The 27,416-nt window shown below is 39.7% G+C and overlaps 2 protein-coding genes across 2 annotated transcripts in view; both read left to right on the forward strand.

Annotated features, from left to right (window-relative positions):
* Positions 1–4,838, forward strand: part of LOC128530713 (phosphatidylethanolamine-binding protein 4) — a 100,454-nt gene extending 95,616 nt beyond the window's left edge. Inside the window, exon 7 of the mRNA XM_053504783.1 lies at positions 4,483–4,838. Coding sequence (XP_053360758.1) covers positions 4,483–4,574 — 92 coding nt within the window. The 3' untranslated portion in view covers positions 4,575–4,838. The remainder of the gene's footprint in view (positions 1–4,482) is intronic.
* Positions 4,839–14,810: 9,972 nt separating this feature from the next.
* egr3 (early growth response 3) lies at positions 14,811–21,496 on the forward strand. The gene is made up of 2 exons (XM_053503135.1): positions 14,811–15,335; positions 18,175–21,496. Exons 1-2 carry the CDS (start codon positions 15,179–15,181, stop codon positions 19,308–19,310), a joined length of 1,293 nt encoding a protein of 430 aa, XP_053359110.1. The 5' UTR covers positions 14,811–15,178; the 3' UTR covers positions 19,311–21,496.
* The last annotated feature ends 5,920 nt before the right edge of the window (positions 21,497–27,416 follow it).

Below are 27,416 nucleotides of genomic sequence, written 5' to 3' on the forward strand. Positions count from 1 at the left end.
GTGACAAATGAACTATGTTAAAAGACATGGAACAGATCATCAAAAAGTCATATAAGGGAACGTACAGTATGCAAAGTGCAGTAACATGCATGACACCAAACGAGTTCATTATGAGTGTGAGAGACTACTCCATGTGTATTTATAAGGAAATGCCAATGATATTTTGTAAATAAGGTTATATTTTGCTAAAAAAAAAAAAAAAAAATTATTAAAGTGAATTTCCTCTATGCATGGAGACTTTGGGGACAGCCTTGTTCTATAAAAAGTGTCATCTAGCAGGCATCTCTTTCACTTCCTGTATTGCTCAAACGCGATGAAAGAGGGAGGGCGGAGCGGGCTGAGAAGAGAGAAAGAAATCACCACAATCGCTCCCCACTTCCTATCTGTATCTGTTCCATGACTCGACAGATCAGGGAAGTGGAAAGTGTGTGTCTGTGCGTTGCTGAAATTAGCCCAAACACAAACTGTCAGTGCTATTTATTGCAGCTGTGTGTAAATCTGTATAGTTAGTAAATCCGCCACGTTGCCCAATCAGCTCCATGATGACAGCATTACTGTGGTCACCGATAATAACGAGTCTCACCAGCCAATCAGACAGAAGTGCAGAAAGTGAAAGCACAGGCTTTTTGTTTTTCTGTCAATCATCTAAGCACAATGAGTTGCTTCACCTCAAGGTCAAGTCTGAAAGCCGAAGAAGTTCGAAAAACTCTCGGTTCATATGCTGTGCCGTATTGTTTTGACTAGGCTCACTAAGTAACTGGTTTTAGACCAATCCTTATTCAACCCGTAGCTTGAAGAAACAGGTGTTTAAAAGGAGACAGGCAAAAGGTAGCGTGTGAATAGCATAAAAGCTTTTTTGAAGTCACTCCACCCTGTTAACTCTTCAGTGTTAGTTTTGTGTTCAGCTGATATAACCCAGGCATAGTGAAGTCCTGACACATCGATTGTGAATCACAACAGCTGCTTTAATGTTTATGGGGTCGTTGCTCTCGTGTTAGCGGGCTAAAGAAAAATCCAGCTAATGACTTCTGAGATAACATTTCTCCTGTCTAACAAATTCCATATTAGGACTTACATGAGGGTAATGTAATTGTTACCAGAGTATTTTGTAATATAATTTACAGTGTATTGGAAAGCATCATTTTATATCGAGTGGGAGACGAAAGGGTTTTGCACATTTTCTCCCATATTAAAGCACTTTTCTATTGTCTTCCATCACAACCAGATCAAATAGAGAATATACAAAAAAAAAAGAAAGAAAATGAATTATAATAAAATATAAAAGGATGTCACAGAGAAGCGACAAATTCCTGTATTTTTGTCACGTGACCCACTAATGATCACAACATCGGCTTAAATTAAAATGAAGTGCATACAAAAGGAGGACACACCCATCTCAATCACTTATCCAGCACATGATGATCATAATTACATAGCAGACATACCCAGGAACAGTCCTGTAACTAGCTACATCTGTTTCTCTCAGCCTGTGAGGGTGGATAAAAGGGTGCTCTTGATGTTCATTGGATCTAGATGGCTCCACCGTGGCACTGCCGCTCATCTGTTAATATCATGTAATGGTCAGATAGGTATGTGTGTGTCTGTGTGTGTGTGTGCGTGTGTGTGCGTGTGTGTGTGTGTGTAGTGCCCCGATGACGGTAAGGTCAGACGGGGCTCTGTATGTGAAGAGGCGGAACATTATCTCCTCTTGTTCTCAGACCTGAAGGCCTAAAGGTCACCTGACCTCATAATGCCAGGTCCCCTTACTCAATCTCTCACACTTAATCACCATAGAACTGGACACACTGTTCTTACACACTTACCTGACTCCCAGAATCTTATAATTGAGCGAAAAGCAGGACCTAGTCTGGGCTTATTATTTTCATCTAAACACCACCTGTGCCCTTCGCTGTGTCACACATCTCTGCTCTGGCTCAGGTCTAATGGAAGGCTGTGAGATGGTAATTGTACTGGTTAGGGCAACAGGAATTGTGACAGTCGCTATATTAATACTGGCCTTCCTCTCTGTGGGTGAGCATGACCTTTTTAGTTCTTTTTTTTTTTTTTTTTAGATTCGTATTTTTACACTCTCCCACATGTATTTGCATGCAAACATATACATACACGCGACCACATATACACACACACACACACACACACACACAAACAGACGATACTGTTCGTTCCAGGATGTGGCCTGGTGTTCTGTGAGTACAACGACGGGCTTTCCCTTTTTCACCGCTGCTGCATTTCCGTCTTTGATCAGTGTTTTCATGTGTGTTTGAGACACAGATAAAGTGGGTGAATGAAATTGTCATAGAGATTTAACCACTTCTAATTCGGTCATCCTCTTAACCTCATCTTTTATCTCTGTTCTGTTTGAGGGGGAAAATTGATTACACGCCGCTGCTTAGGATTTTCCAGTCGAAGGCTATTAAAAATTTGTTTTACACTGCGGATCTTTCACTAGAATTAAAGTTAATATTTATCATATTTTATCACATGAATGTCTTTCTGCATAAATAAACTGAGAGAAAATACAGCTTTTTTCGGACGATAGTTCCAAATGTGTGTGTGTGTGTGTGTGTGTGTGTGTGTGTGTGTGTGTGTGTGTGTGTGTGTGTGCGGTTAGTTACTAGAGAAGAGGAAGATAAGGATAAGATAAGATATTTTCAGGATAAGATATTGTCATAGCAGCCAGAGCAGGGACTGGTATGTACCCGATTGTCCTGCCAAAAAGCTCTCGTTCGCCTGTTGCCATCTAAAGCACAACAACAGCCTGAGCATTTATTTTAGTCAAGATGTGATCACAGTATTTCAGGGTGCAGAGAATCTCCATGACCCCCCTGATCCCATGATCCTGCTTTCAGTTTGGTGACTGAGATGGCAAGAAGCATTTAGAGAAAATTGTCTGGAGTCTTTTAGACCAACTCCAAACAAGTTCCGTTTTACCTTAGCAACAAAGGGTGGCCAAGATATAGTTAAAAATTTCATAGGTTCAATCCCATCCATGACCAAGCTACTATTGTTGGGCCCTGAGTCCGCAAATGCTCAGATGTATAATGAGGATAATGTAAGTCATCCAGGTTAATGGTGTCTGCAAAATGGCACAAATGTTATGCTAATATTTGAAAAAAAAAAAAAAAAAACTTTGACCGTTTTGAGATTGTGATTGAATGCAGCATCTCAAATCAAAATCCAGAACATCAGCAGAGGTTTGAAGCCTACATGGAAGGGTTTGAAAATTTAAACACTAACTGTAATGGGGAAACCAGTCATTGAGTTGGACAGTGTCGGTCAGTTAGTGTCAGCCAATTAGTCAGTGTCAATCAGTCAGTAAGTCCATATGTGTCAGTTAGTGTTAGAGTCAGTGTCCATGAGTCACTCTGGATTAGTCATTCAGTGTCAGTTAATCGGTCTGTCAGTCAGTCAGTGTGAGTCAGTCAGTCAGTGTCAGTCTGTCAGTCATTCTGGATTAGTCATTCAATGTCAATCAATCATGGTCAGACTGTCAGCCAGTCTGTCAGCCAGTCAGTCAGTGTGAGTCAGTCAAGGTCAGTCTGTAAGCCTGTGAGTTTCAGTCTGTCAGTCACTCTGTATCAGTCAGCCAGTGTCAATTAGTCAGTCAGGGTCAGTCTGTCCATAACTGTATATCAGTCAGCCAGTCATTTTGTGTCAATCAGTATGTCAGTTGCTCTGTATTAGTCATTCAGTGTCAGCCAGTCAGTCAGTCAGTGTCAGTCTGTCAGCCAGTCAGGCAGTCAATCAGTGTCAGTCAGTGTGAGCCAGTCAGTCAGTATCAATCCACCAGTCACTTTGTATCAGTCAGTCAGCCAGCCAGTCATTTGGTGTCAGTCAGGCTGTCACACACTCTGCATTAGTCATTTAGTGTCAGTTAGTCAGTCAGGTCAGTCTGTCAGTGTAAGTCAGTCAGTCAGTCAGTGTCATTGTCAATCATAGAGTCAGCGTTAATCAGTCAGTGTCTGTGAGTCAGTCAGTCATTTAATCAGTCAGTGTTATTTGGTCAGTATTGATTTATCTTGCATATAGTGACATTTTCATTTTCCCGATGAAACCCCCTGGAAACACCCTTTGAGCCTTTCCAGAACAGTATGAGGGGTTGCTTAAAAGATATTTGGAAAAAAAAAACAAAAAAAAAACACAAATCTGGCATATTTGAAAGTTTAAGTGGAATTCACAGTTCCGGGGAACTGTATAAGCATAGAAGCAATGTGTTTTATCAGCTCTGCTAAAATGTGATTTGTATCTGTTTATTCCAAAGTAGGATGAATAATTTTAGCCATCTTTCCTCTCTATTTTCTGTTCAGATTCAGTTCCAAATATGGTGACCACAACAGAACAATCATGTGACTGAAACACTACGGAATTTACTATGTGTATTCACTTTGGATTTAAAAAATGTTGCCTAGTAAAGAAAAGTCAGCTTATTAAGTTGTATGTTTTTTTTCTTACTCTCTTTAGGAAACTGGGATCCTCAAGCATTTGTGAAGAGGTTTGGACTTGTCGGTCCCATCGCCTCAATCCAGTTTTTTACCCAGAACTTTAATGATTAGATGATGATGCCATACATCTGACTCTAAGCTTACGCTTTGTGCAACTATGCACCCATCAGCATCATAAAAAAATTTAAAAAGAATTTAATGTTTTTCTTCCAGATAAATATAAGTCATGGGTTTTCTTTACATTGTTGTGTATGGACTATTAAATGGATTTTTGGAAATAGGGTTTAATTACTTGATGTACTGTACAATCAAAAACTGTATTTTAGGGTATTTTAGGATGTTTAATCTGCCGTGAGAGTGTCATAAACATGTTGAATAAACTTGGGCAATGAACTCATCAGTTTTCCTTGGGGAGTGTGTAATGCGGCTCTGTAATGGTCAGAAATGTGGAAACTACAAAACCACAAACTGCATTTATACACATTTCGAAGGCAGTGTATTTAGCATTTATTTGCATGCTGTACTAATAGAAGAGGTTGAGTATTCACAGCACACACACACACACACGCTACTTTTTTTAAACTCTTCTGCCACTCTTGCATAATCCACCCCTCACTTCCAGGCCACGGCAGCGGTGCATTCCTTCTTACTTTGCAGGCAAACTCCTCCGGTTGCACTGCTGCCTCGTGCTCTGGTTTGGGGCTTTTTCAGCTCAGGGGATTTCAGGCTTGTGTTTAAGACATCCAAACAGAGCAATAAATGACTCTAGGAATGGATGAGAACGATAAATACTGGCTACTAGCACTGTTTGGAGAGAGTGTGTGGAAATATCTGTGTAGAGAGGAAGTACGTCAGGCCCAATAGAGGAAGAAGGGGGGGGGGGGGTGAAACCGACACCACAACTCAGCCGGAAGTCACAATGGAACTACGACTAAAATACTCTCACAGCTACTTTCGGCCAGACGTCCTAGAGTAACAGGAGGGGCACAAGTTCACAGCTTTTTTTTTTTTTTTTTCGTAATGGGAAAGAGAAGTGTCATATTTGTGAATGTGATAGTCAAGTTTCCACTGTGAAGTTTCTGTCTTGCATGGCCGAGTAATTTTATGTTTATATTCGGCAACAAATTTACATGAAGCGCTATTTCAAGAAGAGTTTGTCTAATAATGTGGTGTGAATTTATATCAGCAGATGCAAAGGTTTCCAAACTGTCTGCACTGTTTTTACAACATGAATACAGACAGATAGGGATTTTTTTATTTTTATCAAACACGTGTGCAGTGTTCTCATCAATGATATAGTTGTTGTATTTTAGTCGATTATTTTCCAGTAACACCACACCCCAAAGTGCTTTATTCTTTCTATACCAGAACTCTGGCAATTATTTTTCCTATTTCTAATAAATAATTACATTTGTTTGTCTCCATTTATATTTACAAATAGAGTGCCCGCAAATCCCGTTGTCTTCAGCCTCACATTTGATCTCTCCCTCTCTTAAAGTTAAATAATATATATAGCTTCAGTTCTACCACTGAAACACCTTTCCAAAAGTGTTGAGTAAACATCTCCCCACCATTTGGTTTGAATCTGTGGTGAATCCACTAAACATGATCTTGTGTATAATGTACTATATTATCACTTACACTTACTCATCATCTATATGGCTTTATCTTGTATTCAGGTTCGTGGGGGCCTGGAGCCTATCCCAGGAGGCTTAAGGCACGAGGGAGGGTATACGCTGGAAAGGGTGCCAATCCATCACAGGGCACACACACACACACACCAATTAACATAATCTGCATGTCTCTAGGAAGCAAACTTCATGCACACAGATGGGAATCGAGCCTGGCCGGGACTTGAACCCGGACCCTGAAGGTGCAAGGCGACAGTGCTAACCACCACACCACTACGATATTATATTATATTATATTATATTATATTATATTATATTATATTATATTATAAAAACACATAAATATAACCATTGAGCTGTTGATAAAACTGACCAACTGACCAACATCATTTCCACATCAGCATTCTTAGAATTGAATTTCATAATGTTAAATGTTCTTTTTTTATACAAAAGGAAATGCACCACAATTGGAATTGGTTATTTCAAAAAGCTTGTATATATGTAAAAAAAAAAAAAAGCTGGAATTGGAGTATTGGTTTGCATTCCAATGTTGTGTCTCAGAGGAGCATCTCTATCAATACTCCACATGTTTGGAAATAAAGGGCTGGATTTGGAAAAGCAACTTTGATGTGCTAATGATCAATTCAGGTTAGTGGTGTGATTGACTTGGTATTGTACACATACACAAACACACACACACAGTTCTCCCCAGCTGCATTGCACATGTACAATTCATCATGCAAATGTATAAAGATATATCTCATTCGCTTTCTATCTTTGATCCTCTGCCAGTATTTAGATCTTTGTGACCTCATTCTAAACACAAGACCTCAAATAGCTTGGTTCGGTTAAGTTCCCAGACACAATTAATTTACGGTGGTGAGACTCTTAGCTGCGGTAGTAGCTTTTTAAAGAAGGGCGTACGCTTAAGTATGACGAGACGATTCTTGCCAAGGTGCCTATGGAACATGCTGTGGTCGTTTCCGCAAACCGTCAGCCAGGGGAACGTCAATGACCCTTCAAAATTGATGCACTTGCACAAGAGATTCAACTGTCTGTGGAAACGGTACACACAATCATTCACAATTACCACTTGCACTTGCAGCTCGGTTATTGCCACAACCGGCGTACAGTCCTGACCTCGATCCAAGCCATTTCAACATGTTTGAGGCATCAAAGGAGTTCCTGGGAGGCCAGCGTTTCGGACGTGAAGCAGGCAGTCCAATCAAGAAGAAAACTTTTTACCTTGATGGTGTCCAAGCACTAGTGAAACACTGGGATAAGTGCATTAGTGTAGCAGGGGATTATATAGAGAAATAAAGCGAGTTTTTACTTTCATACCTGTGTCCTGTTGTCTTGTTATTTATTTTTTTAGCCCGTCCTAAAGTGACCAGACATGCTGGTCTCGGTCTGCTCTTCACTGTAACATTGCACAACAATTTTGTAATGGATCACTTTTCAAAAGTCACGGTTTGTAAATGGTAGAATAATGGCTGAAATGGCGTTTCCTTGTGACACACTCTCACCCTTCACTCGATTAGACACACCTGTTCTTCTCCTTAACACAAATATCTAATCAGGCGATCATTTAAGCATGTAGACATAGTGTCAAGACGATTTGCTGAAGTTCAAACTGAGCATCTGAACGAGGAAGAAAGGTAATTTAAGTTTCACTTTAAACATGGCATAGGTTGTATTTCTGAAACTGCTGATCCAACTGGGATTTTCACACACAACCGTCTCTAGGCTTTACAGAGAATGAAAAAAAAAAATCTAATATTTAGTGAGTGACAGTTTGCTGGGTGATGATGCCTAGTTGTAGTCAGAGGACAAGGAGCAGAAAAGTCAAACTGGTTTGAGCTGATGGAAAGGCAACAGTTACTTATCTGTTATAACATCGGTAACATCTCATTACAACCGAGCTCTGACGAAGAGCATCTCTGAACACACAGAACATCAAACCTTGAAGCAGGTTAACTACAGCAACAGAAACCGAGGCTACAATTCACATGGGCTCATCAAAAAAAATCAAACAATAGAAAATTAGAAAAACCGTTGGCTGGACTGACGAGTCTCAGCTTCTGATGATATTCAGATTCAGAATTTGGCGTAAACAATGTGAAAGCATGGATCGATCCTGGCGTGTCTAAACGGTTAAAGGTGGTGATGGTGTAATGGTGTGGGGATCTTTTCTTGCCACACTTTCCGCCACTTAGTACCACATTTGAGCATTTTAAATGCCACAGCCTACCTGAGTATTGCTGCAGACCATGGCCGTCCTTACTGTAAATGACCACTATGTCACAAAGCTAAAATCATCTCATACTCTCTTTCTGACTAAAATCTCTAAAGGATGTCTGCAGCACATTATGCCATTAAGAATTAAGGCAGTTCGGAAAGCAAAACGGGTCCAACCCGGTACTAGCAAGGTGTACCTAATAAAGTGGCCAGTAAGTGTATTTAATAATATACTAATTTAGTAACTTATAATCATTAATATAAGGTCCGCACAGTTGAGCTGTAGAGTTGAATTGATATCCAGCCATCATGAGCATTATTATGACTTGCCACGTCTAGACATGATATAAACTGAAACGCAGTGACCAGTCACTCACAGGTGCAATGAAAAAAGTACTCTGTGTACTCATTTTATATTTATACACGCTATTAGATAAAGGACAGGAAAAACCATGTCTGTAATATTAAACATGTGTAAATAAACCATGAATAAATACTCACCTGTTTATCCAAAACAGTGGAATAACCAAACATGGTTCAATATGAGTTGTATTGGAAATGTTTATTTTTTTGTGCTGGACGTTTTTTCATCAATGCATCATGTCGCAGCCATTGTTTAACTATCATAAATTGTTTCCGATATCTATATAACTAGTTGTGTAATTAAGCTTCCAGACAAGGAACAGCCATTTGAATTGGCCTGAATGCAGCCTGGAAAGAAACACAACTAATTTGATTATATGCCCATGGTGGTTTTGAATTTTTCCGGCACCTTGCCCAACAGATCTGTGACAGCAGAGCAATTCCATGGAATCCCTGTATGCAAAGTGAGCCAGGGAAACCCTGCAGTCAGAAACAATGCCGCACTGACTGAATGGCACAACTATCTACACAGGAGCCACCGGAACGGCTGTTCATTGACTCGTAGCAAGCACGGTGATATAGCTCAGCATCATGTGTCTGAGGGAAAATTTGTCTTGTGTGTCTTAACTTTCCGTTTCTAACCCTATTAATAAGTTCGCCATGTTAGAAAGTACCCTCATGTGAATATTATACCTGCCCAGATGGAAATCCCTCATGCGTGGCTACTTTGAGGGGAACAGGATGTATGTAGACCGACTTCAAATTAAAGATGCATTGACAGAGACCACTTTAATTCCTTTGTCTTTAGTAACAGCTTTACTGTATTTTGGTCTAGAGTCCATGCTAGAAATACTGGAGGTGGGAATACACCATGGATGGGAAACCAGTTCATTGCAGTTTGAGGAAACACCATGTAGCTAATGTATCTATTGAGTTGAGGAAGAAAAAAACTCTAGGACAAAGAAATCTATGTAAAATGTCTCCCAGTTGGAAGATTTCCTCAAGCTCAGACTCGAACCACTGCAAAACTATGAGATGGAAATGTGGTCCATTGTATCACCATTTCTTTTGAACCAACATGACATGAACTCTGTTGTTCTGGTTCTAATGTTCTAGGATTCTACATGTAAAGCAGCATGAAAGACCCAATAAAGGCAATACAATTAAGTAAGCCTTTATGATTATGCACCTGAATGTGGAGTTTGGACAAGAATCTGGCAAAACAAACCTGATTTCTAGAGAAGCATCACATTTCTGCCTGCAGGACAGTAAAGTAGTCAAAAAGAAGTCCTTCTCAAGAGCACACAAGACAGAAGTGACTAGCTTTAACAAGTGAGAATCATGCCCAGGAGGCAAAGGCACCCAAGACGAGACTGAGAGAATAACATTACAGTATAAAGCAGGACTGTTTCACCCACAGGCAAAGCCAAGTCTAGAAAGGCATTCTGATAGGAGATTTTTTGAACTGGACATGGAAAAAAATTAAAGAGGAGATGGGTTTGCAAGTGTGAATTTGTTCTCAGCACAGACAGAGTGAGTGTTATGGCACGTTTGCCAAGCTCTACACGTCATGGCATCAGGCAGTGGAAGAATAAAAAAAAAAAAAAACATTCTACTTCCTCTGTTTTGGTCTATAAAAAGTATTATTCAAATGATCAAGCCTCCATTCTCACTTTCAGTGTTTGCTGCCATGCTGCTCCAACTGCCACCCAACTGGTGCTGCCAATGGCCTTCCTTCTTCAATATGAATGAAATATCTGTGAAATGGAAAGAGCTACCAAGACGGGCATGCATGCCAAGTGCCGGTTTCTGGCATATCCAGAGTTGGTTCTTTTTATTATTAAAAAAAAATAATAATAAAATAAATGCAACTATTATTTGATTCTTCTTATGAAAAGATGATGATCTTAAGATGGGTTGATGTAGAGATTACGATCCACAAATAACAACAAGAACAACAACAAAAAAGCTGATTTGTTGTGTTGTTAGTTGCTTGAGACTGCTATCTCGGCCACATAAAATACCATTCGCATCCTGATCGGATTGTAAAATATTTCTGGTCGTAGGGGGGATGGAGAACCCATAGGAATCCCCTGATGACAAATCCTGCTGTGTCATGCTATCTTAACGCTATCACCTACACATGTTACAGCCCGCCCATACTGTGGCAACGAGCCACTGGATTCCCCCGGTGTATGTGTGTGTGTGTGTGTGTGTGTGAGCTGTTTCGTGTCTATGTTTACCACGGCCCCTGATACACTCATGATTCAGACCCCTCTCCCACTCACTCTATTTTCGCTTCATTAGGGCCAAGTCTCTTGCGTCTAGTATCTGTATTAATGTCAATTGCCAAGGCGATTAATTTCAGAGATAGGGACAGTGTGTGTAGCGATTCTGGCAACACGTCTGCTGTGTGGGATTAACTAGGCCAGGTGGAGGTAAAGGTCATTTAAATATAGGGATTGTACCAGTTAATGTGATGGGGAAAATATTACAGAATAGATCTGCTTTAATTGGCTGAGTGGAAGAAGCTTTCCACCAAACTAAAATTGGTAAAGTTTCATTTATATAAACTCTGGATAAGCAACTAACGTAACAAGATGGTAACAGCAGTTATCTCCGCAGTTTTTAACCATAAAAGATTATAGTTTGGCTAGAAAGAAGACTGTGATAGTGTATGACAGCTGGGTTTGACAATAAAGCTTTACGTTACTCTTTGTGATTCTAAAATAGAGGCGTATGAATGACTGTTAGCCCACTTAACACCACTTACATAAAGTTTTTGACCAATCCTGCCCACGCTCCCACGCGGATGCAATTTGATTGTGATATTTCTAACAAACAGTATTTCTTAAACGATAAAACAAATTAGTCATTTAAACCATCATGTCTCTGATAACACTTACTTATGAGTGACAGCTCAATGACAGCCGAGTTAATGGAAGCGGTCTTACTTCATGTCTGACTGCTTGTGTTAAAGTAAAAACTCTCTAAACAGAACTTAAACTGATCACGTCTCCATCCGTTTATCGATAACCTTCATTTTTTTAGTATTTAATTTTTTTAAAGTCATCATTTCATTACCGTCACCAGAAATGATTAATTGGAAATCCTCATCTTCATCTTCTAAACTGCTTATCCTTTATAGGGTGGCGGGAATCCACACACTCATTCACATGGTATAGGGGCAACACCAATTATAAACGTTTCTGCAGGTTTTTGGACTGCAGGAGGAAACAGGAGCACTCTTAAGGAAACCCACCATGCACAGGGAGAACACACAAACTCAAACATGCACACAGACCCAAGGCAAGAATCGAACCCTTAACCCTGGAGGTGTAAGGCCACAGCGCTTACTATAGCGCTTACTAAAAAAAGTAAGCCTTTTTTCCCCTATTTTGTCTATCAGCCCCTCTGTGTAGATCTGCTACAGAAGCTGATGTGTTTATGCAAATTACTTAACTGTTATTTATGTAAAATATTATGTCAATTATTTATATAACACTCCATGGAGTGGAGCTTAGTGGCAAAAATGTTGGGCTTCTATAGAAAGACTGTAAGGTCAAATCCCAATGCTGTTGCTGAGCCCTCGGGCAGGGCCCTTAACCTTGATCTACTCGGGGAAAAAAAAAAAAAAAAAAGAATAGAAAAAGAAGAAATTAAGATAAATTTAACTTTAAGAATTTCTAACATGAGTTTGGTTGTCATTTATAAACTGAAGTCATGCGAATGCAGCCTTGGTTTTTTTTTTCAGCATTGATCGGCTCAGTATTTTTTAGGTATGGATCTGGTCCGGTGAAATACTTTGGCATGGACCACTAATATATCGACGCGTGGCGAGGCCACAGCTCCAAACTAGACAAATAGTTAGGAGCAAGCAGATTTTTATTATTTTTTTCTCACCTGATTAAAAATTTATGTATGCTGGGCTAAAATCACAGTTCTGTCTGTAAAATGTCAGCGAGCAGATGATTGTGGCATGGAGGAGAGTTTGAATTTCATCCCAGTTAGGTAGAAGATATTTGTTTGGGAGCGCAGGAGCTTGTTGAGGCCCTGTTGAGACACTGGTAGCCTGGGCTCGATGGCAGTGCTCCCGGGCCTCTAGGGGGAAAAGTAGGAACTTATTATTCTTCTGTGTATTGTTTCGGTCTATCGGTTGACAGGCTTGTAGCCGGCATGCAGATGTCAGCCTGATTTGCAGTTCAAATTGTAACTTTATCTCTCTCTCTCTCTCTTTCTCTCTCTCTCCATATTGCATCAGCATCCGTTCCAGCGCATGCATGGCAGCCTGGAGTTTTACTCGATAATAAGAGTGGCTCGGTGCCTCACTGATTGGCCAGGCTCAGGAATGGAGAATTTTAGCCGGACACATGAGCGGTCTCGTGGGATTCTCCGGCCTCCTAATTAGACTGCGTATGGTGAAGTATGTCCATCCTCCACACAGCTATATATATATAATAATGATTATTAGCATTGTGACATGTACTTTTCCTTTTTTTTATTTGTTTGTTATTTACTTACTTATTTGTTTCTTTGTTTGTTTAGGAACAAAATAATTTTTTTTTTAAAGTTATTTTTGTATGACTTTGTATTTTTGTATACAGACATACTGTATCTTCTACATCTGTACTGCAGCTCCTAGTTTATTTTTTTTATTCATTTATCTTACTCTAAATCAAAGTGCAACTAAACAAGCAGACAGTTGTTTTTAAGTTAGTTTGTGTAACTTGAAATGATTGATAAACTAGGTTTTTTTTTATTTTGTAATTTTTCTCCTCGGGACTTTAAGGAGATGAAATATGACCCATGACGTTTGGCCTCTGCGGTTCCTTTAAAGGCGGCAGGTTCCGATCTCTTTTCCACCAGGTTGCTCAGGCGGAAGTGCGCTGACCAAATAAGGGCAGCGAGGAGGGCGGAGCCGGACATCACCGCCTTACATGGACTTTCCACTTCAGCGTGGTGCGCGCGGTCAAAGCCGAGCGCGCTGATTGGCTGTGCGTGCTCGCCGTATTTACAACTCAGGGTTTTTTTTTTCCGCCAGTGTCACCGGCTCTGTGTTTCTGTCTCTGTCTCTCTGCGCGTCTTCTCACTCACTTACTGATGGGCTTCAGACTGAGAAATCGGTGTGGGTCGCAGCGTGTGTGTGTGTGTGTGTGTGTGTGAGAGAGAGAAATTAAAATCTGAAGAGTGGAAACTTTATTTTGAGCAGCAAACACAAACTTTTTCCCCTTTACTTCATGTTGAGGATAATGAGTGCAAGTTTGGCAAAGCAAGGAAATCAATGTTGAGAAAAGTTTATAAATGCAAATAGATAAAAAAAAATTAATAATAATTATATAAAACAATATATATATATATATAACTATATAACTATATATATATATATATATATATATATATATATATATAATATGAGCGTACATATATATATATATATGTATATATATATATATATATATATATATATATATATATATATATATATATGAGATTATATGTATATATATATATATGAGCGGTTTAAGCGGTTAAATCCTTATGCATTAATGCTTTATGGGGTTATATTTTCTTCCACAAACTCACAGACAGCCTTTTTGAAGTACAGTTAAAAAATGCAAAAGTTATTTATTGTTATATTAATTAATTCCTCTTACAAACAGAACTGTTCAACCCATCCTTAAACATTCACAACACAAAAAGCACTCATGCAGCCTTTTAATCAAACCAACTAAATCCCCGAAGTAACGCAAAGCAAAACCTGCGCATTAAGAAAGGGAATAAAGATTCCATCTTTTCTTTCGCCCTCCGGGGTTCGTCCCAAACTGCGCGCCGCGTCCTGAACAGACCAGAACGGAACAGAACAAGTGCGCGTCCTAGAACAGCGTACGGGTTGGTTTGCATGCTGCGGTTTCGCGTCGCGGTTTGGGACGCGGCCCCAGGGCGCGCGCTAACCTTCCACTACGAGGTGCTTCCATTGTGACGTCGTGCCCGTAGCGGCCGCAGTTTTTCTTTGTGTCTCCATATATGGTCATCTACGTCACGGGTTGGTTCCGCCCCCCCGGTTTTAACGAGGAAAAGCGTTGGAGTTCCCTCGGCCGAGCGACACAGCGAGCGAGCAAGCCAGTGCACTTGTGCAATCATCTCCAACACCATCACCACCACCACCACCATCATCATCATCGCTGTAAAGATTTTAAGACTTTATTAAAAGCCAATAAAAAAAAAGAAAGAAAGAAAAACAAAAAAAGCGCAGAATGCAGAATTAGGGCACAATTAAAAAAGAAAGAAAGAAAAAAACGAGGACTGTAAAACGAGGCATCTTCATTCCGACTCGGGAACTTGGATACACTCATACTTTAAGAGGATTGTTTTGTTGTTTTTGGTCGCGGTTGGTGTTCGGCTTTACGCGCGGAAGCCTGGAGACCGCGGGCGCGTCACAGCCCGCGCGCTGTCGCCGAACCGAGACACTTGCTTGAACTTGCTATGACAGGTAAACTAGCGGAGAAGCTCCCTCTTACCATGAGCAGTTTAATCAACGCCATACCTGACAGCCTGTACCCTGAGGAGGACATTCCCACTTCATCTATGAACATCTTCACCAGCACGGACTCCGTCTCGCACTACTCGCAAATGAACACAGGTGAGATACATGTATATATGTGTGTGTATGTATATATACTCTCTCTCTATATATATATAAAGAGTTCTCATAGTGTTTAGCTTCTGTTAGTGATTAAATAAAAGCTTGACTCGGTGTGGGTGTCAGGGTGGGGATGGATGCGCTTATAGTCAGGGCTTTATTCCCGGTAAGAGCGCACTGCTCGGGGTGCGAGTGGGAAAAAAAGTGAACCCCCTTGTATCTCTTTTTCTCCGTGTGTGTGTGTGTGTGTGTGTGTGTTGGATGCTACCTGTTTGCTCTCCTCACTGATGCGGACATGGTGTTCAGTCTCCACTCGTGTCCACACATTAACACCCTGACCCAGGTGTCCATTAAGCGCGCGTTCTGTCATTAGGGATATTTTTTATAGATTTAAATTTGATTATTATCAATAATCTGTAAGCACGTAGTTAATAATAATAGTAGTGATATACTATCACGTGACAGGAGTCGGAAGAGGGCATCCAGGTGATAATAGCATGCACGTGCTAAACTAACACACCTACAGTACAGTACAGCACAGTACAGTGTGCGTGTGTGTGTGTGTGTGTGGAACCTGTAAGCTGTTTTTTGTTTGTTTGTATGTTTTTGTTTAATTCATTTCATTTGCTTTGTGGTTATGGATAAATTATGGATAAAGGTTTAAGGAATAATAGCCAGGGTGTGATCTGCTTAATAATTCTACAGCGTTTAAAGAAAAGCTAGATGAATAAATTAAATAAATATATGAAGACATACAAAAAAATAGTCAAACGCAATCATTTCGTATTATTATTATTATTATTATTGCTGCTGCTTTATGACATTTATTTATTATTGATATATATATATATTTGTAATAAGTTATTTGTTTTGTTATTTCGGGCCCGAAATGGAGTCAAGCTGCCCTAGCGCGCGCAGGTGGGCGTTTTTTTGTTTGTTTTTTTTGTGGGGGGGGGGCAGCTTTCGAAATACATCTCTTGCCAAAAAACGACTTACACGTGCACGAGGATCCGAATCCACCCTAAAACATTGCGAAGCTAAACATGCAACCTACTTAAAAACTTAGAAACCTCTCCCGATATTTTATATGTGTGTGTGTGTGTGTGTGTGTGCAATTTTCCAATTTGTGCACTAATGTAATCCCTTGCAGCGGGACATCATCATCATTATCACTGACCATATAAGGATTGGGCTCAATTATAGAATTAACCTAAGGATTTAGAAATTAGGAATCAGGAATATAATTTAACAACATATACGAAATTGTTATTGCTCACAAAAGGAACTAATTTGTCCAGGCTGCGCTAAGTTTCTTAATTAGTAATCGTTAGACTATATAGTCGCACATTGGAGGGGAAAAAAAATCAAACCGCTCATTTTGATAGTAATATAAATAAAAATAATAATGATGTGGTTAAAACCTGAATAAAGAAAAACACCTCGATTATGATTAGCATCTCCAATATCGTTTTTTTTTACGTCTAAAAACAGCACAGAAATTTATATTCCTAATTTTATATTTAATTCTTGATTTAATTGATTAATACGCGGGTTTTGTTTTTTGTTTGGAAAAAAGCCAAAATATTTTAATTTTATTTATATAATAATAATAATAATAATAATAATAATAATAATAATAATACCAATTCCACATAATAAAAGTCCACAGATTATTATTATTATTATTATTATTATTATTATTATTATTATTTCTGTGTGTATTTTCAGGGTCTTGGGTTTCAGTACTGACTCAGCTCCACTTTGTTACACACATTAATATAAAGCTGCTTTAGTTTTAATCACACATCTCTCTCTCTATCTCTCTCTCTCACACACACACAAAACAGAGAGAAAAAAAAAACTCCAGTGTTAATTTAACACCTACAGTGTTTCATTCTTGTCCATCTGGACTTATAGAAGCACAATGAGTGTTAATTTGTCCTCATGTCATCCGTCACAATGAGGTTAAAAGTGGCAGGAATGACATGTTCAATATTCGATTCAATTAGACCCAAGTGAAATAAATAAATACATGGCCTATCCAGGAATTATTCTCATGTTACAGATTGAATTCTTTACCTCAGAGAATGTGTCTGTTTTTGCCCACATACAGTATGTTTGAGTTGTGAATCGTGACTTATATAAATTCTTTGGAAGAGAAAAAATCCAGTGTAACGTTGTAGGATCGTTTTTTTATTTTATTTTATATATATATATAGTGGTAGGACTTTTTTCTCATGTTAAATTATATATATATATATATATATATATATATATATTAAAAACAAAATTAGAAAGTAATGAATTCATAACCTGGTCTTGAAAAAGTGGTTTCAAAGAGATATGCAGCAAGACTTAAGTAAATTGATGAGCTTCGTATATAGATCGTGTGCCTGCGTGTGTTTGTGCCTGCGTGTGTGTGTGCGTGCTTCATATAACGCACAGTCGTACAGGGATTCCTGTATCTTCTGGAGGACACGTTGTACTTTCGAACCTGAGGGAGGGAGAAATAGAGCGAGAAAGAGGAAAAGACTGAGAGGAGGAGGGGATAGTCACTACAGTTTCAATTCAGCCGACAAACTTTTGTTTTCTTCCGTCAAAGATCTGATTATTGTTTTTCCTTTTTAATTGTTTGGGGCGAACTGTTTACAGAGGTATGGTGAAATTATGCATTCCTTAGCCAAGTTAAGAGTTTCACTCTATTCCCTAAAGAGCAGGACGTATTTTTAATTAGCAACATGCAGTTGAAGAAATAATCTAAAAGAGTTTTTTTTTTGGTATTAAGAAGTGCTTTTTGTGTAAATTTCTCCTCAGTTGACCTTTCTGTTTCTTTCTACAGATAATATCATGGACTTAGGAATGGGAGGTGAGAAGAGCAACAATGAGATCCCATATGCTTCCAGTAGTTTTCAGTCCAGTCGAAGCGGGCAAACAGTTACGTATTTGGGAAAGTTTGCCTTCGACACCCCTCCTTCGGGCGGCATTGGCAGCTCGGGCTGGTGCCCGGACAACAACATCATCAGCCTGGTAAGTGCCGGCATCCTTGGTGTGTCCCCGTCACCAGGTTCGATCACCACTCAGACATCGTCATCGGGCGGCATGAACGTCCAATCGTCAGACATTGACCAAGTGTATGCCCCGCCCCTCCCCACCTACTCCGCCTGCGGTGACATGTACCAGGAGCAGGTGGCATTCCACCACAGCCCTGCTGCCTCCTCATCACTGTCCTATGCACCGTCCGAGTACCACAGTACCTCCAAAGCTGTGGACGCCAGCCTCTTCTCCATGATCCCAGACTATAACCTGTTCCAGCACCAAGGTGGAGCGGGTGAAGCGGGTGCCATGGAACACAAACCTTTCCAAAGCGTGGAGCCCCTTCGGGTTAACCCACCACCTATCACGCCGCTCGAGACCATCCGGGCGTTTAAGGACAAGCAGCAGCTGCAGCCGGGCTTCCTGGGCTCCCAACAGCACCATGTTTCCCAGCACCACCACCAACACCAGCAAATACCCCTCACCCTTAAACCCGTGCGCCCCCGAAAGTACCCAAACCGCCCGAGCAAGACACCGGTGCATGAGCGTCCCCACGCCTGTCCGGCCGAGCACTGCGACCGGCGTTTCTCGCGCTCTGACGAGCTCACGCGTCACCTGCGCATCCACACAGGCCATAAGCCCTTCCAGTGCCGCATCTGCATGCGCTCGTTCAGCCGCAGCGACCACCTGACCACGCACATCCGCACGCACACCGGCGAGAAGCCTTTCTCCTGCGACTTCTGTGGACGCAAGTTTGCTCGCAGCGATGAGCGCAAGCGCCACGCCAAGGTGCACCTCAAGCACAAGGACAAGAAACCTGCAGAGAAGGCGGGCAGCTCGAGCGCCACAGCGACGACGGCCACTCGTACGTCTCCACCAGGATCCTGCGGAAGCAGCGGAGCCAGTGGGGCCAATGTCCTGACTGTTACCACGTGCGCATAGGACTGAGACTGGCACTAGTGTTTGAGAAGAATAAGGGAGGAAGAAACTGCCTTTCTTCTGAAAGGACTAGCAATTGACTCTTAGAAACTCTCTCTTTCTCTCTTCATGCATTAGTTCTTTGGTTACGATGTTTTTATAAGGTGGTATAGTCACATTCACATTGCCCCTTACCGGGGGTCGAGGGGACACACTAGTGTTTAATGGCAGGGAGCACAGCAGAGTGGGGTAGCAGCCGGTGGACAGTCAGGTCATCCCAGGGAAAAAAACAGGGCACTTTTTTTTTTTCTTTTTTCTTTTTTTTTTCGGGAAAAGCATTACAGGCTCAGGGAGTCCTAACTTCCGGCTCCGTGGACCTACACATTCCAGTGATAATACAGTCTGGGTCAGATTAGTACATTTTGTTTTTTTAAAAATAGTATAGAATACAATCTACACTTGGCATCGATTATTTTTTTACACCGTATTTCAGTTGATGGCTCATCAAATATGAAAAAGTGCAATTTAATTTCCTCAACTTTGTTAATACCTTTGTTTGCGCTGCACTTTGGTTCCTGTTTTTATTTTTGTTTTGTTTTTTCTAATACTGCTTGTTAATTATTTAATTGATGATATTTTTTTAAAAGGATGTGCCAAACCTGTTTTTGGAAATACTACGACCAACTTTTTTGTGTGCGTGTTGTCATTCTCGTGAGTGTAGCAGGGATTATTATTATTATTATTATTATTATTATTATAGTGAGGCTACTGGACGATCGAGTTTAAAGCAAAGCCTAGACTATGACAGCACTGAAAGGCTCAGCGAGTTTGAGAATCAAGAGGGCGTTTCTTGTGTAATAAGACTGCGTTATCTTCATATCAGTACTGTTAAGGGATATCTGGACATCTTTTTCTTTTTTTTTTTTTTTTTGGTAAACAGTAACAGGTTGCCTGTACAATATAACAAAAAAATGTGTGTCTTGGCATCCGAGCTCACTAAGTGCAGTTTGCTTATTAGCATGAAATTCAGATACGATCCGCGGCGTTTTTACTTGGAGCACGTGATCTGGTAAAGGCCAAAAAAGCTACACGTGCTCTGTTTAATGCTAAGATCTGTAATCGTCCTGCCATTTCATAGTTTTTTTTTTATTTTTATTGTTCCTATACTAATAGTGATTATATATTTTTTTTCTTTGTTTTTCCAGTCTGTATGCCTGCATGCATCATGTGTTGGTAGTTTGTCTGGATTAGCACTGAAACAAAGGACATTTCTGCGAGCAATATGCGTGCATCTCGACCCCTCGTAACAGGGAGTCGAAAGAAGCGATGCGAAATGTGAAACCTGTTCACGTCCGTCGTTATGATATTTACGTTTTCGTGTCACCGTCGTCGCTGTTGTGTTGTTGATGATGGCTCTTGATGCTGAGTTCCCAGCGGTTTATCTTGGTACGTTCCGTGTGTCCTGGTCGTTCGAGAAAACACACACAGCCAATAACGATGGAAACAACAGCCTTAGAGCATTAACGCACGGCCAACCCTGGACGCCGGCTTTCTGACTGAACTCAGCCATATGCATGCCATTAGAAATGTTTTTGGATGAAAACAACTTGGACATTTTATTGTTTTGTTTCGTTTATTCGTCTGTTTTGTCATTGTTTATTTTTTTCCCTTTACAGCTCCGAGGGGCATCAGCAGTAACGTGGTATCTCCACGTGTTTTATTTCATTTTATTTTATTTTTTCCTCCTACATGGAACACACTGAGAGAATCTGACTATCCTAGAGGGATGGTCTTATGTTCAGCCGCCTATATAAACACACGACTACGTGTTTTCTACTAAGAATGTACAGTTTAAAAGGAAAAGCAATGCGCTTCAGTATTACCGCGTGTTTCAATGTGTGCGAGCACGCACGCCTCCGCACTCCCAGGATGCAAAAGGGTGTGTTACCGTACATTTCTGAAGACTGTGTATATAATGTAGAATGTGTTTTTTTTTTGTTGTTGTTGTTGTTGTTGTTGTAGTTTTTTTTGTTTTTGTTTCTTTTTTAACTGTGAGTGCGTTTAAAAAAAAAAAAGAGAAGTGTTGTCCAGCGGTGTCAAACCTGATGCATCTTACGTCCTAAAATATTGTTTTTGTGAATAATATACAAAGATGGAGACACACTGAATGATGTGTTTATTAATAAAATAAACCATAAGGTTATTTGAAACACTGTGTATCGCCTGTATGTCCATATGTCAATGTGTTCTCTTTTAATCGGCAGCGCTCAGAGATGGTAAATCGATATAACAACATGACTCGCCCGGGGCATTGCGTGTTCTGCGTGTTCTTGTTTGAAAGTGAAACACACACACACACACACAAATACAGGCCTAAATATAATAATTGTTTGGTGGAGAGAGTGAAAATCGCCCCTTCACGTGACGCTCCTAATAAACCGACCCGTTTAGCGCTGAGTCCTGCTGTCCTGCACGGAACCCTACCACTTGTGGGCATGCGTGTCCTGGCATTCTGCCACGCGTCCTCCAATTAACACGGCCCCCGTCGGCAGCGCGGTTCTGTCTTCTGTCAGTTTCCCGGAATGAATGCGTGCCCGAGACCGTAGGCGTCGGTTGACGTTGGCTAATCTCGCAGCATGAATTTATCAACATGAATAGCGCAGCATGCGTCTCGTCCTTTAACAGCATATGGAACGAACAATGCATAGACGAGTGCCTCATTGCAGACACGACGCCAGTTCCGAAACGACTTACGCTACCTCCGAGCGTCACCGAGACGTTGGTCTGTTTTTCGCTCTGGTTAGCGGGTTCCCATCCTATAGTGCTGCCAGTGCGATTGAACCCTTTGCTTTCAGCGATTTACTCTTTTAGTCATTTTTCTACACTGCTCAGACTAATCAGCTTCCAAATCAGCTTTCGTGCTAATACGATCATTACCGCCATCACGCTCGTCTTCTCGTACAAGGCTGACTAGCCAAGCCGATTTTTATAGCTGCATTGCATTCTGGGACTTTACTTCAACATATCCACTTATTCCATACTATACTATTATACAATATTTTTCATTGATCATAAAATGTTGATGGAAAAAGTGAAAAATCTTGTTTTCTGATTTTATTCAATTTTTTTTTACGTTATTTTATACATATACTACAGAAAATGCCCGTGACAAAGAAGCTACCTCTGAAGTTGCTAATTTCAGCTGATTTGTAGAGATGATTTTATACATGCCCCAAAATGGGCAATTTTCAACATTATACTGTCTCACTTCTAACGTTAATACTTTAAAATGCTTATTATTCACATTTCTTCATGTGGATTGATACTAAAAGCTAAAAGACGCATATGACCTGTAAAAATGGTTAATTAAATTAGCTTTTGGGTAAAAGCCTAAAAAGGAAAAAAATAAAAAAAATCTGTAGTGTCTGTAACCATTTCAGATTTATGTTGCGAAATCTTAACAATTTTGCATTTTAGTATAAAAAGGGCATGAAATTGTATTTAGTAAATGATTTTTTGTATTTAATTTTTAATAAATATATAAAATTAATTTAATAAAAATTGTATTTAAAAAAACGAAGCATGGATCAGGAGATAAGAAGCATTAAGTATTATGAAAAATCACTTTTTAACCTCAGTAAGACACGTTTTTGTGCACAGATACCATGTTTTGTATGTATTGAATACAATGACAAGGAAGCCTTTCTTCGTCTTCTTGTTGTTTCTTTAGAACCAACACCCTCAGGCTTGTATCAGTAAACGCCATTATATCTGCACCAGCTATATCCTACTGTAGCAATGGGAATAATGAACCGTCTTCTATATGTTTCACCATTGAGTCTTATAAACTATTAAACAACAGTACCACAGGGTTAGCACCGTGGCCTCGCACCTCCAGGGTCGAGGGTTCGAATTCGGCCTGGGGTTTGTGTCTTTGCGTGTGGTTTGCATGCTCTCTCCATGTGCTCGGTGGGTTTCCTCCACGTCCTCTGATTTCCCTGTGCAGTCTAAAGACATGCGCCTGATTGATGTTTATAAATTGCCCTTAGTGTACGATGTGCATGTGTGAGTGTGTGTGTGTGTGTGTGCACCCCGTGCCCCCAGCTCCCTGGTGGAGTAGGGTCTAGAACCTATGCACAGAATAATCGTCTCCTATATGGTGTGAATACTGTACATGGAATATCACGAGCTGTATGTACAGTATAAGGCGAAGGCGCCGATGCATCAGGTGGATATTTAAAATGAAATCTGAATTAGATTACATCCTGAGCTTTTCTTTCTTGCTAAAATAGATGGTGCTTGAGAGCTATGCCATCCAGCACTGGATAGCGTTTGCATGTGATTGTCATTTTATTGTCATAAAAAAATCACTTTTTGTTTTTATTATTTGAAGTGAAAAGCTGTGATTTTTAAAAAAAACCAGAGACAGAGAGGCATTTATGCACTGATGCAGATCTTAATAAAAACACCACTACTGATGTGTGTGTGTGTGTGTGTGTGTGTGTGTGTGTGTGCATGTTTGTATTGTGTGTGTGTGTGTGTTTGCTGTCGAAAAAATCTCTGCTGTAAAAGGAAAATCTTAGCATGAATAGGTTACGTGCTCTGATCGAAGAGGCAAACGTTGGCCCTCTCTATGGATTCGGCTCCTGCGCTCTTCTGCAGCTTCTTGTTCTTTTGGACTGATATCTTTATTTCTCAGGGATGGTTTTACATGGTATGGGGAGGGAGGGTAGGAAAAAAAAACTGTTGTTTTCTTTATTGTTACAAAAATAGCTTCTGGCATAAGTGTTGTTTCTTTGATTTGATTTTTGTTTATTTATTTATTTTAAAATATTTATTTATTTATTTATTTTGTGCCAAGAACTGTCAGAACGCCGGGCCAAACTGAACCAGGAAAACAGAGAAGGTAGTGTTCACAGATCAGATGGAAGCGAAGCCTTTGGGTGTGTGTGTGTGTGTGTGTGTGTGTGTGTGTGTGTTGAAGCCAGAGATAGTTCGTGTTCACATGTACTACAGTATATCAAATAGGTCAGCTTTTTGAAGGAAAAAAAACATATCCATATCAAAAATGGCAGATAGAATTACATATTAATAATTCATATTTATATGAATTCATCCCACAACGCTGTTGAATTCTCCGATATGATTAATCAGAAGGTTTGGATTCATTTCCTATAACAGCAGCTTTGACGGTGGTGCACTCGAGCTAACGCGTAACATTTATTCCTGTGGTTACGATTTAAAAAGATAGATTTTTGTATGTGTGTGTGTGTGTGTGTGTGTGTGTTTGGAATGAGTCTCCAGACGTTAAAGTTTAAGTTTCATGCCAGGGGAAGGTTTTTAGATCTAAATCCAGATGCACATATGTGGGTGCAGCAAATGTCTGAACCACTTTAAGTAAATATGATTTTTAATAGAGTGCATTTATAAAAAAAAAAAAAAATGTTGCTTGTTTGGTGATACAAAAGAATGACCACATACACTTTCTGTTTGACCACAAGTCCTCGCCGTCCATCCGGACGTCCATGCCACGCTGAGAAGCTATCTCCTGTACTGCTCTCGCACACTTTCCTACAGCATGAAATATAATATTATAAATAATATCTCCATCCTCAAGGGTTGGTTTGTTGTATGATATGTTCCAAGATGCTTTTCAAGTTGTACAGCGTGCTTATTTGAGTTATCATAGCCTTAACGCCAGCTCAAACTACTGTGGGCTGGCAAGTCTGAGACTGTCAAGGTTTAAAAAAAAAAAAAAAAAAAATGTTTTCTGCCACCAAAAATCAGACCAGAGTGAGATGAGAACCAGCTGTTGTGAACATGTTTAACCCACGTTGTGTTGGACTAATTGTGTTAGACTGGCTAAAACCAGACTTAATGTATAAGCATGCTAGTCTGCGTGAAAGGATAATAAATGGTACTTCTTAAAGTCGGACTAGCACATTCAGATAACGCGGCAGAAGAAGCTGCTAACATTGTTGTCTGCCTTTTGCTTAACACTATAAACATGAACCATAGAGTCAATCTCACGTGTACCAAAATTAAAGCATTTTGGAATTTTCATAAAAGGAATTTTAGTTCATTTTACCTGACGACCCAAATATGACTGAGCAAAAAAAAATTGAGATACACATGATCACAGGTTTGTTTTGACCAAAAATAAATAAAAAAATTAATACGCCAACTTTGAGAGTTCTACATTTTTGCGACATCATTCTCATATTCCTGTAGCGATAAAGATTTACACGTTATAAAAGTAATCATAGCTTTCGTTCTACCCGACACATTTAAAAACCCAAACGCACAAAAATGTTGGATGTCTGAAGCTTTCCCATTATCACACACCAGTTCCATATGAGCACATTTTTAAATTGTAAATAATCATTGACTTGTATTGTGTTGCTGGTGCGGTTGCGTCCCCTTGAGCTTTAACTAATATATATATTTTTTAAAACACACATTTACATTGATCGCGACACAACAGCTGTTTCTTTCTCCATGTTTTTTTTTTTTTAGCCACAAATTTGTATCTCACCCTTTACCTAAATCCACGCTTAGCTTTCACGTTATAAACACGCCACATCATGACCAGTTTTACGAGTCATTATAAAATGCTGTCGTCATCACGTCTTGCGTCACATGTTTATGTAAGATATTAAGACACATTCTTTTAAACGCTCGGCGAAACGAATGTCATGTTAAGTCTAATCCCAGAAATACACGTTTTATCGTCGTTTGCTGAGTCATTTGCAGCATCATAAAGGAACAAAGAGATCGAAACAATGAACTATGGAGAGAAAAATAGAAAAATTGAAAGTCAGAAAGAAAAAAAAAAATTTTTTTTTCTCTTGTTAATACAAAAATGCTAAATACTCCATGCTGTTCGGTCAGCAGGTGTTAATGACCAACTTACACTGGAATCTGTACATTTAATCTGAAAAACCTGAAAATGGGAATATTCTGAGGTTTTCTGTAAAATGGTCTTTACTTATCTTTTGTAACACTCAGAAGTAAAGCTGTGACTTTAAAGATCATTAAAAATGAAAAACAAATAGGAGCAAAGTGCTATTTTAAAAAGTCATGACCTGCCATTATTTTAATCCTTATTATGTTTTTTAAAATATAATAATATTGCTAATACTGTGCAACAAAGACATTACATTACATACTAATCACATTAGTAAATGCGATCTGCCCTGACAGCATATGGCAATAAGCTTCCCAATGTGTTAATGACATGGTTATGACAGTCTTATAATGCAGGGTTCAAGGTTCAGTTTTACTCCCACACACTTACTCCCAAACAACTATGTACAAGAGTATTTAGGGTAATTAGAGCATCTTAAATGCATAAAATGTCTGCCAGAGGAATAAATGTCCTAAATTTTATAGTTCATTCTAAAAAAAATAAAAGAAATTTAATATTCTTTCATAATTTACATTTTATATACATTACATGTAAAGTGAAATAGTTCAAGGCGTTTTTTGTTTTTATTTCAGAGCCATGATAAAAGTGCTGAAACACTGGCCTCCCAGGAAATCCTTTAACGGCCAAAACATGTGAAGATGGCTTGAGGCGATGTCAGGACTCTATTGGGAAAATTGGCAATGACTCTCAGCCGAATTCCTGTAATGTGCAAGTATTGCTAGTGAATGATTGTGTGTACAGATCCCACAGACAGATGCGTCTTTTTCTGCAAGTTGGCGACAGGTTACTCGTCAATTTTCAAGCACCGGTTGCTGAATGTTCACAGAAATGACCGCAATGGAATCTGAGCCACTTCAGCCGGGATCGGCTTTCACAGTCTTCTTTAAAACATTTGCACCGCTCAAATGTGGCTAACAGTCTCATCACCATGCTGTACTTCAAGTCTTCTGTAAATGTCAATCGCTTTTACACATTCCTTGATTGCTCTCAATATCAGGAGTTGATTCATGTCCTGAAAAGATAATAAAACTTATAAATATAGCTAGAAACTGTTGAAATTGTTCCTTCCTGTCATTCACAGCCTTGCTCTCTATATACATACTGTAAATCTCATGGGCACAAACTAACCAAAACTTGTGAACATCTTGTAGCGTATGTGCCTGAATAAGCAAAAAAGCAGGAGAATTAATTGTATCTTGTAT

The sequence above is a fragment of the Clarias gariepinus genome, chromosome 9, assembly GCF_024256425.1.
Source record: "Clarias gariepinus isolate MV-2021 ecotype Netherlands chromosome 9, CGAR_prim_01v2, whole genome shotgun sequence".
In the NCBI taxonomy this organism is placed as follows: Eukaryota; Metazoa; Chordata; class Actinopteri; order Siluriformes; family Clariidae; genus Clarias; species Clarias gariepinus.